The 16,066-nt window shown below is 34.9% G+C and overlaps 1 protein-coding gene across 2 annotated transcripts in view; it reads right to left on the reverse strand.

Moving 5' to 3' along the window:
• The window catches only part of TMTC2 (transmembrane O-mannosyltransferase targeting cadherins 2), a 391,310-nt gene that overhangs the window by 126,800 nt on the left and 248,444 nt on the right, over positions 1–16,066 (reverse strand). For both annotated transcript variants that reach the window (XM_025882606.2, XM_073900582.1), the window contains 3 exons: positions 15,856–15,941; positions 15,192–15,376; positions 14,006–14,084 (listed from right to left, as the gene is read on the reverse strand). In XM_025882606.2, coding sequence (XP_025738391.1) covers positions 14,006–14,084; positions 15,192–15,376; positions 15,856–15,941 — 350 coding nt within the window. The remainder of the gene's footprint in view (positions 1–14,005; positions 14,085–15,191; positions 15,377–15,855; positions 15,942–16,066) is intronic.

Below are 16,066 nucleotides of genomic sequence, written 5' to 3' on the forward strand. Positions count from 1 at the left end.
TGTCTTAAACATATTTATACTTTCATATTATCCCTACACTGTAATTGACATCAGTCTCATTTCACAGATGAAGAGACTGTGGCTCACTGAGATGAGGCAACTTATTCAAGGTTCAACGCTAAGCAAATGCCAGATTCAGGATTCAGATCAGAGCTCTCTCTCTGGCTCCTTCTACCATACCATTCTGTCCAAATACTCTAAAAAAATAATTAGGAGACAAAATAACTGCAAAAAGTGCCATCAGTGGATTCGGTTTTAGGAGAGAAGGATATATGTGTAATCCTGCAAGCTTGATTAAAATATTAAAAATCAGAAAAAGTCCATGAAGGAAATGGCCCCAGGAAAAGAAAATGTTACATTCAATAAGGAAGGAAATGAAAATACTTGATCAGGAAGAGAGTGGAGGGAGGAGCGTTATGTCATCTTCTCTGGTACTGTAATTCTTAACTTACAATAAAAAAAAAAATGTTTATAGCACCCAGGAGGAAAGAGGCAATGATGACTATTTTTCCTTCTCATCCTGAAAAAAAAAAATGACATAATAGAGGCACTTCCATAAGAATGAGAAGATTTGCTGTGATGATGTAGTGATCAGGTTCATCGCCCAGATTTATTTCCGATTCACTCACAGACAAAAGGGATTTGGATGTCTCCAGGCTGGCTTCAAGCAGATATAAACCAGTTTCAGATGTAGAACAAATAATGTCACTCTTCCTCCCTAAAAAGCCCTGGGTCTAAATAACGCAGGCAAAGGCTAATTCCTTAAAGGAAAGAATGCTGGATTATTGATGATGTAATAGTCCAGATCTCACTGATTCTCACGTTTCAGCTCTGGCTTGAAGATAACGAATAGAGTACGTAATGGGACATACTACCCATCCTTCCTAGAGTTATCTTTTGTTTCTCCTGTCCCTGCTCAAAAGTATATTTCTGTGTTAAGATTCAGTTTAGATTCCTTTTTTTTTTTTTCCTGGCCATTTTATTGAGATATAATTAACATACAACCCTGTGTAAGTTTAAGGTGTAGAGCACAATGGCTTGGTTATATATGCTGTGAAATGATTACTACAATGAGTTCAGTTAACATTCATCATCTGACGTATTTTTTTAAAAAAGAAAAACATTTTCTTTTCCTGTGATAAGAACTTTTAGGACATGCTTGCTTAGCAACTTTCAAATGTGCCATACGGCTGCATTAATGGTAGTCATCAGGTCATACATCACGTCCCTGTACTTATGTATCTTTTACTAGAAGTCTGTACCTTTCAACTACCTATATCCAATCTCACATCTCCCAATTCCCTATTTAAAAAAACTAAAACAAACGAATAAAAACCCCCAACTTTTGTGACCACCTTTACCAAAAGCGATCACCCCTTACTCAACATTTATAATAATTGAGTAATTGTTAAATGTCTCTCTTTTTTATAGTCTTCAATGCTCTCTTTCATACCAATTTAGGGTAACCAACATGGATAATGCATATGATGGTAAGCATAAAGATTAACGAGATATTATTCATTTCTACCCTCATGGTATTTATAGTCAAGTGACAATGAAACATTTATTTATTAGGTTTCCAAAGTTTGATGTTTCGGTGCACATCAAACAACACAAAAACTTTCTAGTACTTATACTTCATTTAATCTGTGTTTAAAAAGGTAATTTCTTGGGGCGCCTGGGTGGCTCGGTTCATTAAGCAACTGCCTTCCACTCGGGTCATGATCCCGGAATCCTGGGATTGAGTCCCACATCTGGCTCCCGGCTCAGCAGGGAGCCTGCTTCTCCCTCTGACCCTCTCCCCTCTCATGGTGTTTCTCTCTCTCTGTCTAATAAATAAATAAAGTCTTAAAAAAAATAAAAAGGTAATTTCAGGGGCGCCTGGGTGGCTCTGTCAGTTAAGCATCCGCCTTTAGCTCAGGTCATGATCCAGGAGTCCTGGGGTGGACCCCCGTGTGGGACTCCCTGCTCAGCCGACCAAAATACTGTACCAATTTCACTTCCACAAGTATTATATAAGGAGAACAAATTTTCTAAGTGCACAGCAAAATGACATTGTAATATTCTTAAATGTCCATTTGAAAAAGAAAAAAAACACAATCATTTCAATTTTCCTACTTTAATTCTTAATGAAAATTCATATATTTTTACAAATTTTTTCACAAATTCTTAGCCATGAATTTTTTATTTGCAGGTCATTGTTTGATGGTTTTTTTTTTTACAGTTTTAAGCCATTTTTCAACTAAGATATATACCGTTCCTTTTTGATGTGCAAAAGATGGTTTAAATGGTTTTTCATGTCAGACTACTTTAACTTTTATTTATGCAAATTAACTTGACTTTTCCTTTGTAGTTTTGTCACTGCCATTTATGCATAAAAAATTCTTTATCATAGGGACATATATTCTAATTACATAGTTTTATTATTAAAGTTAGCTACTTATTCCATATGAAATACATTTGCCATATAATGTGAGACACGGGTCTAAATTTTATTTTTTCCAAACATCATTTAATCAATTGTCCCCGATCAACTTTTATAAGAACTCCTTTTCCTCACCAATATTCAATTTCACATTTATTACCTACAAAAAAATTGTAAACTCTGATCTGTGTGCAGTGTATACAACACTGCTCTAAGTACTGTAGGTTTTTCTAATATTTTAATACTGAGTAGAGCATGTCTCTCCCATTGTTTTTCAATAACCCTTCTTGGCTCTATTTTCCTGTTAAGTCTACCAAATAAACTCTAGAATCATTTTGTCAAATTTTTAATAAAATTCTTTCTGAAATGTTTATTGCTATTGAATTATAATTTATGAATCAATTTATTTTTTTTTAAGATTTTATTTATTTATTTGACAGAGAGAGACACAGCGAGAGCAGGAGCACAAGCAGGGGGAGTGGGAGAGGGAGAAGCAGGCTTCCCGCCGAGCAGGGAGCCCGATGGGGGACTCGATCCCAGGACCCCGGGATCATGACCTGAGCCAAAGGCAGACGCTTAACCAACTGATACACCCACCAGGCATCCCTATGAATCAATTTAAAAGGGAAATTTTTTTAGAAAATTGAGTGTCCCTATCCCAGATTAGTACTCAGTTCTTCATGTATTCAAGCCCACTTCCCTTTTTTTATATACCCATCTTACCAATTATAATATTCCTGACCTCAAACTAGACTGGGAGCTGTGTAGAGCCAGACACAAAACCCTTCATCTCTTTATCTGTCCTCCAACCTAAGTTCAGAAGCCTCTAGCTCTAAAGAGTCTTGATAAATATCTGATAAATAACTGATCAGATTATGCACCAACTTAAGATTTAGATATATTTTTACCAAGTATGTCATCAAAGAGAAATTTCCAAGTAATTCCTTTTTCTAGAATCTGTGGTCTGACAGAACCATATAACATCAGGAGCCTATTACATCAAGAGTTTAACTTGCTGTGATTTTAATTCTCACTTCTTATTTCACTGTTGGCATTAACATAGAAACCTTAGGGAGTCTGGCCTTTTTCTATTTATATATGTTATAAACTTGCTATAACTACAGGCTGTCAAATTTTGTGAATCTTTTATATTTCCATCCTAATCTTTTTCTCCACCTGATCTTATCTTTGTAAAATAACACAGTCCAGTTGCCTTAGATACATTAGTTCTGATGGGAAATGCTCAGTAGCTACTGTACAGAGCAGGAAAAGATAAAGAAAGAAATTAAAGTGGTTACAGAAATTAGAGGCTGTTTTGTATCTGACATCAGATTTCAACAATTATCACTTCTTCCACTGGGCTGGAAGGATTAGAAGTAAAATGAAATATGAGTCTTAAATTAAGGAGGGTTATGAAAAGGTCCAACATGTTAACGCTTCACCAAGTCCTACTGCATCAAACTTAAGAAGAAACCTGGAAGCCAGAAAGGGTAGTTATAAGCAAAAAGAAGAAATGGAAGGGAAAAAACTGAATACGCATCTCATTAAGTAAAAAAACTAATCATCAAGAAAGAGTTTAAACTTCCGTGAAAGTTAAAAAGGTTCCTAATTTCTAGCGTAAGTTTATACACAGGAAACATCTGGTATGCCATCAAAATTTAACTTGCAAAACAGCCAGAAGCCTGTGTCAATATTTCTCTACATACAACTGGGGATCCTGGAGTTGTTCAGGCTAATCAATTCCCTTTATGTTTTCAAGGAAATAAATCACTAAAAATAATTAATCAACAAATATTGGAGCCAATCCTTTTAAATGCTCAGAATTTTCCAAAATGCAGAAAATGAGACTGTGTGTGTTTTCATGTGCTGGTTGGTGGAGGTGATGATCCTCTCCTCAAAAATACAACACTGTCCTCAAGAGAACTACAATGGAGTAAGTAAAATGGCTTAATACAACTGAAACAATTAGGGATCACTAGAAATATAGGAAGTGCAAAACTGGGTTTAAAAACCAAAGTTTACATGGAAAAAAGAAAAAAGAATGAATAAATATACTAGCCTGTAAAGAATTAATGAAAATAATGGTATTCAAAGAAATAAGACTTGAATATTTGCAGGAAGATGTCAGAAAAGTATAATAAAAGCATTTTCAGTTTTATATATATCTTCCTGGAAATATATTTCAAATGTATTTCTGGATCAAGCAATATGTCTCTATAATACATAATGAATAATTTAATCTATACTATCCTTTTTATATGAATATTACTTGCTAAGATATATCAGGTATTTAAAAATTCACCCTATTTGTAATGATTACTTGAAAGTAACAGTTCAAAAAATCCATACCCATAAGTCACATGTTGGTAAAAAAGACTTGTATTCTGGAAGAAAACTTTGCATGCTCTTTTTTAATTCTTTATTCAATCTGAGTATAACAATAGCTTCTACCAGTGTAGATAAAATTAAAACTAAATAACAGCTCATGTGGGAAGTTAAGTGATTGATTTTTATGTAGAAAAGTCTTTCCTTACCTATTAGGAACAACAGATACAAATATATACACAGCAAAGTACATACAATTAGTAATGTACTTAATTTTATTTATTTTTTAAGTGTATTTATTTTCAAATTTTAATCTGTACACCCAACGTGGGGCTCAAACTCACGACCCTGAGACTAACAGTCATATGCTCTTCCGACTAAGGCAGCCAGGCACCCCAAGTAATAGGTTTAATTTTAAACTTTATTTGTATTACTTGATTATTCTAAATACATGCAACTTATAGTTTCCTTGACATCGATTTTCCAAACTGTGTCCTTTATAACAAGATTTTCTTCTTACTCAGGATTATATCCATTTCAACTAAATGTTATCAAAATTGGCATCTTTTAAGAATGCCAGATTTTGAAATCTAGTTAATTTCCCAGGTACAATATAACATCACCTCAATTTTTTTTTAAGATTTTATTTATTTATTTATTTGACAAGAGACAGAGAGAGAGAGCAAAGATAGGCAAAGCGGCAGGCAGAAGGAGAGGGAGAAGCAGGCCCCCCTCTGAGCAAGGAGCCTGATGCAGGGCTCCATCCCAGGATCCTGGGATAATGGCCTGAGCCGAAGGCAGCCGCTTAAATGACTGAGCCACCCAGGTGCCCCAATATCACCTCGATTTTTTAAAGAATAATCCAATCCATATTTACTGCTGAGTAGAAGATTCACTTCATGGACACTGCCCAATAAAAGAGTAAAATATATACTTTTTTTCTCATTTCTACTGAGCATCAGAAAACATTTTTTTTTCAAGCAGAAATAGTGAAACTCTGGAAATCAGAGAATAAGGACATAATTAGGTATTAATTTGAGTGTATTCATTTCCTTATAACTCAATTTAAAAATAAAGTTTTAAAACTTCAATCTTTTCCTTTACCACAAACTGGCAAAAGTATGAATTAATGTAACAGGTGGGCTCATGTGGTTTTAATAGCAATGAAATATAATCAACTGTCTCATATCATATTTCCAGGAAAGCAAGTGACATCTAGACCAAGCATGATTCTTAGCAACCCTACTATTGGCATGAAAGTGTTCAAACTCCCCATAGGGACCATATATCTTCTGGTCCTGCATTTAATTGAAACTTTAAACAAAATATATTACCTATTTAATGCAGCTGAACTAGATGCTGGCCTCTGTAGTATAGACTAATGCCTTGCAAATTAATGTCTGTAACCATAGCACATAATGTAGAATCTGAACCAAGAGTGAATGGTAAAAAGAAGAAAATTAAACCACTGCAGTCTTATAATGTAAAACGAACTCTGAGGAGAAAATTTTATAGATTTTGAACATAAATTTTATATATTTATTCTTTTTGATACACAGCCAAAAAGTTCATGATTTCCTTATCTTGTTGGCTCTACATCTTACAAAGTGAACTTCTAAAATCTCTCAAATTTACATTTCACTTTCTTGGACTGGTGGACTACACACCTAACACTGATCTCCTGGTCTTGTCCTTTCTGACAATTAAAAAAATCAAAGTGCAATAAATAGATTTATCTTAAAAACTAGAAGTCTGTAACCTTTTTGGAGGTATATAGATCAATGGCTAATCCAATTATACGGTCATACTCATATTTGTAGGGCCGATTCACTAATTTTCAAGAGTGCCAATGGAAGCAATCATAGGAAAATCACCAGAACTCAAAAGAGGGGAAGCAGATGGTATAAAAAGCTTAACACTACCAGAGTGTTAATGCTTCCACACTTGAAGGATGTGAAGTTCAAATCTGACACAGCTGAAAACCATCTCCTTCATAGCACGCTAAATGCCTTGAGCAATCCACTAAAGAATAGCCAGTCACAGAAGAAAACATTAAGGATATGAACCATCACGTCAAAAATTTATTCTGAATTATCTTGATTCTAAATGAATTCTAAAACAAGGTGAAGTACACACGTGCGCGCACACACGCGCGCGCGCGTCTTAGAATAATCCAGCAAAAATAAATGATTCATTAAAAAAAAAAACAAACCTAGCCATACAGAAGGCTGAGAGAAAAACAATCATTTACAGCCATTCTACCAACTGAATTCAGCATATATTGTACATTATTTCAAGCAGAGTTAGGGTAAGTTTTCAAGAAAGAATTTTTGCATTTTGTTTTCAGGAGGTATATCTGACATTTTGTGTGTTAGTTCTTACCTAAGAGTAAGGAATCTAAAGATCACCAGTAGCCATTTATGACACTTGACTCTTTTATTCCACAAGTCTCTTTCTTAAAAATACAATTCTAAAATTTGGACCAGCTTTTTAATCCAAAGATTGCTCTAACTAATTCATTGTGTTTCCATTCACTGTTTTTTTTCCCCATTCTCTCTGACTGGCTCAATAAATTTAAGGAAATCTCTCATAATTAAAGAGCCAGGGTTTTTAAAACAAAACTGAAAATTAAATAAAAAATTCCTCCCTTATTAGAGAATATGAGGAGAAAACATCTTTTCAATTTCAAACCTATACAAGTGAAAGATTTGTTAGTTGCAGGCTGAGGGAGAAAAATATATTTTTTATCACTGAGCAGGGGTTTTTTAAGTATAGGGATGTGTATTTAAAAAAACTAGAAGTTTTCGGGATGCCTGGGTGGCTCAGTCAGTTGGGCATCTGCCTTCAGCTCAAGTCATGATCCCAGGGCCCTGGGATCGAGTCCCTCATCAGGCTCCTTGCTCAGCAGGGAGCTTGCTTCTCCCTCTGCCTGCCACTCCCACTGCTTGTGCTCTCTCTCTCTCTGACAAATAAGTAAATAAAATCTTTAAAAAAAAAAAAAACCTAGAAGTTTTCAGGAATAAGAGAATGAAAATGGTAAGATCAACATAAAGGCAAGTAAGGCCAAAAACAGCAATGGATCATTATCATGCCATTCCCCTGGAAGAAAAATACAATCTCTAACATAAAAAGCATGTTACCCACTGTAAACACGTTTTTTTAAAGAACGGGAAATTATAAAATATGTATGCAAATTGTGAAAACTAGTGTCACATTAGAAATAAAAAAGAGGTTTTTCCTATTTGGTTGGTTTGGTCCAGACAAGATAGGACAGCCTACAGTTATAGACAAAATATTCTCGAGGTTAGAGTGATATAATTTTCCATCTTATTTATAGGCATTTACCTATTAAGGAAAGGTACTGAAGAGCTCCAGACCAACTATGAAATCACCTAGAAAGTTCCATGAGAACAGGAACCATATGGGCTATTTCCATTTCATACCACGACCACCTCTGTAACCTCCACCTAGCACTTGTGACTTAAAACACATTTTTTTTTTTTTGTACACAGAGGTTATTCTAAACATAGTGATTACACAGTGCAATGACAAGGCAGTAACTCTAGATTCTCTCTTACTCCAGGCAACACATTATGCCCTTTTGTTCTCAAGATATATCACCAAGATGAAATGGCTTAAATTGCTTATATAATTACCTCAACAATTACTTTGCACTGAGAAAGCCAAGTAATTTTATTTTAAATAGTAAATAGGCTTAAAATGACCTTTGGGATTGGAAGGGCTCAAACTGAGAAAACTAATTGAAAGTTACAGCCTAATTTAGTTTTCCATAATCTCAGGAATATTCAAAAGCAATGTTTCGTATATATAATAAAGGAAATAAACAATTATAGAGAAATAAAAGGGAAAATTGAAGGTGGTTAAAAATTATCCTACATTAAAAAAAATTTTAATATCCTGCCTATTTCATTTTTGTAGGAGTTTTTCTGATTTTTAGTAAAAATGAAGGCTTTTTAATATATGTTTGGACAAGCAATGACATGTACATCTATATCTACATCTACAGATATTTTGCTGATTTTTAAATAGATAAAAGCTATATTGACATAGTAAAAAACATACCAACTTCAGTAACACACAAGGGCTAAAAAAAAAAAGCATTTGAATCTAAATCAGGAAACTACCCTTTTAGGGTGCTGGGCTGGCTCAGTCGGTAGAGCAGGCAACTCTTGATCTTGGGGTTGTGAGTGTGAGCTCCATGGAGGATATAGAGATCACTTAAAAATTTAAAAAAAATCTTAGCAGCGCCTGGCTGGCGCAGTTGGTTAAGTGTCTGCCTTTGGCTCAGGTCAGGATCCCAGGGTCCTGAGTTTGAGCCCCACGTCAGGCTCCCTGCTCAGCGGGGAGCCTGCTTCTCCCTCTCCTCCCCACTCGTGCTCTCTCTTGCTATCTCTGTCTCTCTCCCTCTCAAATAAATAAATAAAATCTTTAAAAAGAAAAAAATTTTAAATCTTAAAAAAAAAAGGAAACTACTCTTTGGGTTTCAACACAAACTCTAATCCTAAAAAGATTGGCTCAACTCTTTAATTACTACTTTAATTTCTACTTTGTAAAGTAGAAGAGATTATATTAGGAGGAATGTTTAAGATAAGAATCTTCCATCTCTAACATTCTACGATCCTAAAATACAACTATAATTTGAGAAGAGGACTAACCGATCCTAAAATACAACTATAATTTGAGAAGAGGACTAACCGAGATTCAATCAAGGCCTACAATAGATGTCAGAATAAAGAAAAATTTTGACTAAGTCTAGAGGAAAAAATATGTCTTGACAGGAAAAGGAGAAGAAACTCTAACCTAAATATGACAATTTTAATTTAGAGGGTGTACTCTATTACTGGAATTAAGTTAATTGGGCATTAACTGAGTATGCTGTTTCACTTTTCGTTAGCATAGTTAACGTTAAAAGAGGGCTTTTGATTGTGGTTGCTGAGAGACAAAGGAAAATGGACTTCAAGAGAAAAGACAGAAATTGTAGACAGGACAGAACTAAATACAATCCCTGTTGAATGTCCGTGACCGCAAGGCCATCATAATGACAAAATCTTATCTATAAAGAAATCATACTTACTTTGGTAAATACAGAAAGAACTGACAGAATACAACCAAAGATACAAAAATACAAACCCCCAACAAACTTTTGGGGTTTACAGGCCTCAGAAAGGACAGTGACTACAATGGAAGGTAATATTATGAAACACCCACCAGGTTGGGCATTTGGTCCAATATGCTGTACTTTCACTATCTAAATCAATCCTTAAACTGAAGCTACTATTATGGCCATCTTATAGATGGGGAAACTGAGGCTTCAGTTAAGTATTGTGCTCAAAGTCACTTAGCTTAAGGGTCAAAGCCATAGTGTGAACCTCTCTGACTTCACACTATAGTGAATCCCCATTTAACCCAAGCTATTGTCTCCAGAAGAAACTGAGGCCCTCAGAAATAAAGTCTTAACTGGCTAGGAGCAATTTTAACCATTATTTGTGATGTTGTCTCTTAATATTTCATGTATTCAAATACTTCACTAATTACAAAAGCCACTTGGTGAAAGTTTATTTATTTATAAAATAATACTTAGTATCTGCTTTATGGTACTATGAAATCAAAAAGAATAATGAAAATTTATTTTAGTTTTTTTTTTTTAAGTTTACTTAGGAATTGGAACAAAAAAGTCTTAGGATAAAATATAGAAAAAATTGAGTTGGGAAGCAAATTAATCAAACTTGCTATTTTCTGTTAACACAGAAATGGGAAAATATGTTCATTTGGTGCTCAGGGTAAGTCGACCACTGGCATGTAGCATACAGAACAGAAGTTTCTCGTAAAACGTTCAAAGGACGGGAAAATGCAAAGGACCAGAGAGTTTCGTTTTGTTTTTTTAAAAAAGCAACTGCAATGAACTGAGTTATTACACGAAAAAGAACATTCAAATATAGTTGTATTTTTTCACACATACTCCTTTATTTCTCCTAACCTCCAAATACACTAGAAAATAGGATTCAGGGGCGCCTGGGTGGCTCAGTCGTTAAGCGTCTGCCTTTGGCTCAGGTCATGATCCCAGGGTCCTGGGATCAATCCCCGCATAGGGCTCCTCTCCCACTCCCCCTGCTTGTGTTCCCTCTCTCGCTGTGTGTCTCTCTGTCAAATAAATAAATAAAATCTTTGGAAAAAAAAAAGAAAGAAAAGAAAACAGGATGGAAAAAGGATAATGTTTTTATGTATAAACACAAGTGCTGGGGGGGCGGGTCTTGAATGTGTCACTGAATGAGCCCTGAGAAAAATGAATACTTACAGGCTGAATCTAGCCAGACATTATAATCCATCACGGATCCCTAAAGGGCACTAATAATATGTAAATGTGTGAATTAGAAGACATATTCAAGGCTGCTGATAAACTTGATAGGATAATCAGCACACGCTGACAGACTAATGAAACTGATGAACTGATAGGGCAGCTTATCTCCTGGGCCATTTTTCCTCTTGTCAAATGGAGGCTAATCAAAATGTATTAGGAGTTAAAGCAAATACTCGGAGGATTTCACCCATTTGATTAAGAGGTGAACTCACTCTGAGAAAATTATAGTTTCGTGAACAACTGAAACTACGAAATCTGCTCAGCTGATAGACCCTCACCTAAAATTAAACAGAAGGCAACTACCATAATTATGGAAAAAATCTGGAATTTTAAATTATATGGGGATTCTCCCCTCACAAATTGTTAGAGTGCTTTTCAGAGTCTGGGCAAAATGAACTCTTTCGATAACGAAAAATAAGACAAAGGACTAAGCAATAACCCCAGGGACACACTTGTCTTTTGCTGCTGGTGTGCGCTCAGCATCTGTGTAACCATATGAGAGACAGATCCCAAGGTACCGGTTGAATTTTCAATCAAATTTATTTGCATAAAATAATTGAATGAATTTTCTGAAATCACTAACTATAGTGAGTACAACACTTCTTATTAACAATAGGAACTGCCATATGCAGTCTGTTGTCAAGGAGCTGAGTCCTCTCCTCCTTTAAAGGACATCTTATTTGATAATTCAGGAAAATTGAGAAGGCCTTCCCATGCATTAACCTTAAAAATAAAATCATAAATGAAAACCATTGTGCCTTAGAGAAAGCTGGAGAAAACAATCCTTCTAATATTCATTTTGACATGAAAAACTATACTGCATTAATACAGAAAAGTTAATTCAACTGACAAATCTAGGTGCTAGACACAAAGCTCTATGGACACGTATATGGGTGGACAGATTGATGGTAAAATGCTGGAGAGTGAAAGCTACCGCTTTAATTCTTAAGAGCGTGATGGCAAAAAGTACACTTAATGAAACTAGATTTTTACCTTTTAGTAATTATACCAAAGAGAAAAGAAACCATGACTAAAAATACCCTAGGGGCCCTCTTTTACATGAGTATTAAATCACTCCACTGCTGCATAGGCTAACCCGGGGTGGGATTCCCTGACACATGAAATGAAAATACTGACCTCTGCCAAATTATGTTTTGGTATTTTTTTTTTTTCTATTTACTGACCTGTGCCTCATTCTATCTCTAAACTATTTCTAATTTTTTTTTTTTCTCATTTAGGAAAAAGAGGAAGTGAGTGTGTTTGCTAGCCATATATTTTCTAGTGTGGGAAGGTTTGGGATTTTTTTGTGTGTGCTCAAGCCAAACAGCTACTATCAAATTTCTCAAATCGTAGCATATAGAAGCATCAAATAATCCTAAAGATTATATACTCTCATTTATTTCATATGCAGAAAAATAGTAAACAACTTAACCAACTTTCACGAGAAAGGAAAATCTGAGTTTGCGATTTGTGCTTTGGAGAACAATATTTGATTTGAAGACAAAGGCAACTTTTTTCCCCTCTCCTTTATCTGGCAATAGCAAAGCTAGTCAATCAGCAGGGCATCTTAAACTGTAGGGATTCTTTTCCAAGAGTCATATCATATACTAAATAGGTACTGAATAGGGAGTTTTTAGTGGTGTCTACTATCAAATAGATATGGTAACAATTTTACTATAAGGCAGTCACAGATCAATCACAGACAATAGGTAGGTTATTCTATTAGAAATTCTAGTTCCTGACCTCTTGCACCTAGAAAAATCCATGTCCTAACTTACATACTCTCTGACTAACAAGACAACTGAACTAATTATTCAATGTAGAAAAGGAATGATGGTAGTAGCACATTTACATTCTTCACAGTACTGTTCTTACTCTAAAATAATACTCAGAAAAACCTACTATGATCCAAAACCTTATCAATGAAAACCACACAAGTTGGTTCAGTGATTCTCATCTTTTTTTATTTGAAATTTTTTTATTATATTATGTTAATCACCATACATTACATCATTAGTTTATGATGTAGTGTTCCATGATTCATTGTTTGCGTGTAACACCCAGTGCTCCATGCAGAACGTGCCCTCTTTAATACCCATCACCAGGCTAACCCATCCCCTGACCCCCTCCCCTCTAGAACCTCAGTTTGTTTCTCAGAGTCCATAGTCTCTCATGGTTCATCTCCCCCTCTAATCCCCCCCCTTCATTTTTCCCTTCCTATCTTCTTCTTCTTCTTTTTTTTTTTTTTAACATATAATGTATTATTTGTTTCAGTGCTACAGGTCTGTGATTCAACAGTCTTACAATTATAAGCACAAAAATCATGACTCTATATCATGTCATGTATATTTAGGGGAATCTTCTGATTAAGAAAATAGCATGATCAAATATTATCATGAATTTGATAAACCATTAAGCTACAAATCTTTATTCACTATTTTTAATCTCTAGAGTCTAGCTAATATTCAAAACCCAAATGGGTTTAAGAGTAGCTTGCAAAAACTCTGGGATCTGGCCAATTTGTTTAAAATTTATTTTATGTTGATGCATTTATTTGCTCTTGTTAGAATAAGTGTGCTTTGTCTGGGTGTCTGGGTGGCTCAGTCAGTAGAACATGCTACTCTTGATCTCTGGGTCATGAGTTTGAGCCCCACACTGGGGGTAGAGTTTACTTAAAAAAAAAAATAAGTGTGTTTTGTGAAAATTTGAATGTATATCACCCAACTGTGAATAAGTTGTATGTGTGTGTGTGTGTGTGTGTGTGTGTGTGTATGAGGATTAATGATATGATTTATTAGAATTCTATTTAACAGAAGGACAAATTTTCATTTCTTTTAATTTCTGAAATATGAGTTAAAATATTACATTTTACTTACCCATCATGTTGTACAAGCTCTGTGGAGCAAACTGCCTTGGCATTTTCTGAATTGCTTCCTTGTATACACTAAGTGCATCCTATTTCAGGAAACAAAAAAGAGACAAAGTACAGGGATATTCACTACAAATAAAATAGTAACATCCTTCCAAATTCAAAACCTTCCCTTGCTATTTCTAAATGGTTCATTAGAGAAAAATAAATGAGCTGGCTTTTGATATCATTCTACCTCAATTTCATATATGAAAATATTCAACCCAGTAAGTGAAGAAGGCCATATAAAAATTTAGTTCAACAAGCAGTCAAATGTTACCAAAGCTCATTTATTTTTAAGATCAATTTTCCAGTTCACATAGATGATTCAGTTAAAAAAAAAAAAAAACTAGTAAAATTCACACGTGGAAGTTACCCATAATATCTAAAATCTATAGTTACTTCAAGCCAGGCAACCAAGTAGGATCTAAACAAAATAGCAGCTAACAAATCTTCTGGCTACTGAGATCCACTGAGATTATGAAATGCAATTTATTTAAAAAAATTATATCTTTATCTTTATATTGCAGTCTTAATACATGGTGTAAGAGTATGCGTTTGAGAGACAGGGAGAGGGAAGGAGGAGCAATATTAAACGTGAGAGAAGAAACCCGCGCAGGCATGCCTCTTGCGAGAGAAAGGGTACACACCCCTCCCGGCTTCCTGTACAAGATCCCATCTCCTTTACTCTTCCTCTCGCCCCAATTAAAAAAATAAATTTTCATTTTATTACTATTGTAAAAAGAATTAAAATAAATGGGTAAGATTAGCACCAAATCACTCCCTTAATACCCAGAATATAAACAATGTATTTTTTAAACATCAAACGCTGGATATAAGATAACAATAATAATCTGTTTTGGATCATAAAATCAAAGAGACTAATAAGCAAATAAGCTTGAGACACAATGCATGTTATTTCCCTTTTTAGAAGAGCTACAAGTGCTCTGAGAAATTCACAGCAAAGAAATCTTAAGTTTTGTTTAGCAGAGGTTCTTTTCCAAATGAATTTCACCATAAAACTCTCTGACTAAAAACTCATATTAATTTCTGAAGTGATCATAGTGTCCCTGCAATGAGATCTCAGGGTGGAAAACATGGAGATTCGGATCAAGAACACGAGGGAAGGAAAAAGGCCGGGGTCTGGGCCTGACCTCATAGTGTCCCTGTTCATGATAGAGTTTGCCCAGGTTGTAGAGACAGCTGGTAACTGAGCTCTTATGTGCATGAGGGTCCTTTAGGTTTTCATCAGGGATCTCAGAACACTTGAGGAATGTGCGTCGGGCTTCTTCTGTCTTCCCTTGGTTCATGAGAATAATACCGGTGTTTAAATACGCAGCTGAGGGGGAAAAAATGGGAAATATAAATGTGAAAAGATGATATACACTGTGACAACAATAAAGTTACCTTTACTCCAATTTAGTTTCTATGGATTAGTTCTGATTTTATAAGAAAACCAAGAAATAAATACTTAGGGAACAAATATATATGGGAACAACAATGCAGTAAGGAGTTCAGGTGTCAATAAAAAATATATGGATAGTCTTTGCCCTCGAAGAGCTCAAAATATTTTGAGCTTAAACTCTAGATGCATAAAAGCTGCATTTACCTTAATATGTTAAAAAATGATAAATGGTTATCGAAACATGATCAAATAGAGAGAGATGTAATTGTTAGAGGCTAATAATCTGATTGGTAAATCTTCAGAAATAGGAATAGCATGTTTTTTTCTCTCTGAGGCTGTAAGTCACCAAGATAATTTTCGAGGATAAAGAAGGAAAAAAAGGGGTGTTTTCAAAGAACTTGAATATTACTTACAAGCCAGGGTAGGCCTGCTTCCGATCGCCAGTTTGTAATAATGTAATGCTTCTGCGAACCTGCTGTTCTCCTGTAGAAGTAACCCTCTGCATGAGGAAAATGGAAATTTGAAGAAGGACTGTATTACTATCCATAAAACCACAAATTTGTATTTTATATTTCAAAAATAAAAATGGTTAAAGGGGCTGTAAAAATGCTGACCTGGTACTAT

This window comes from Callorhinus ursinus, unplaced genomic scaffold (genome assembly GCF_003265705.2).
Source record: "Callorhinus ursinus isolate GAN/ISIS: 27379988/994484 unplaced genomic scaffold, GSC_fseal_2.0 scaffold14, whole genome shotgun sequence".
Classification (NCBI taxonomy): domain Eukaryota; kingdom Metazoa; phylum Chordata; class Mammalia; order Carnivora; family Otariidae; genus Callorhinus; species Callorhinus ursinus.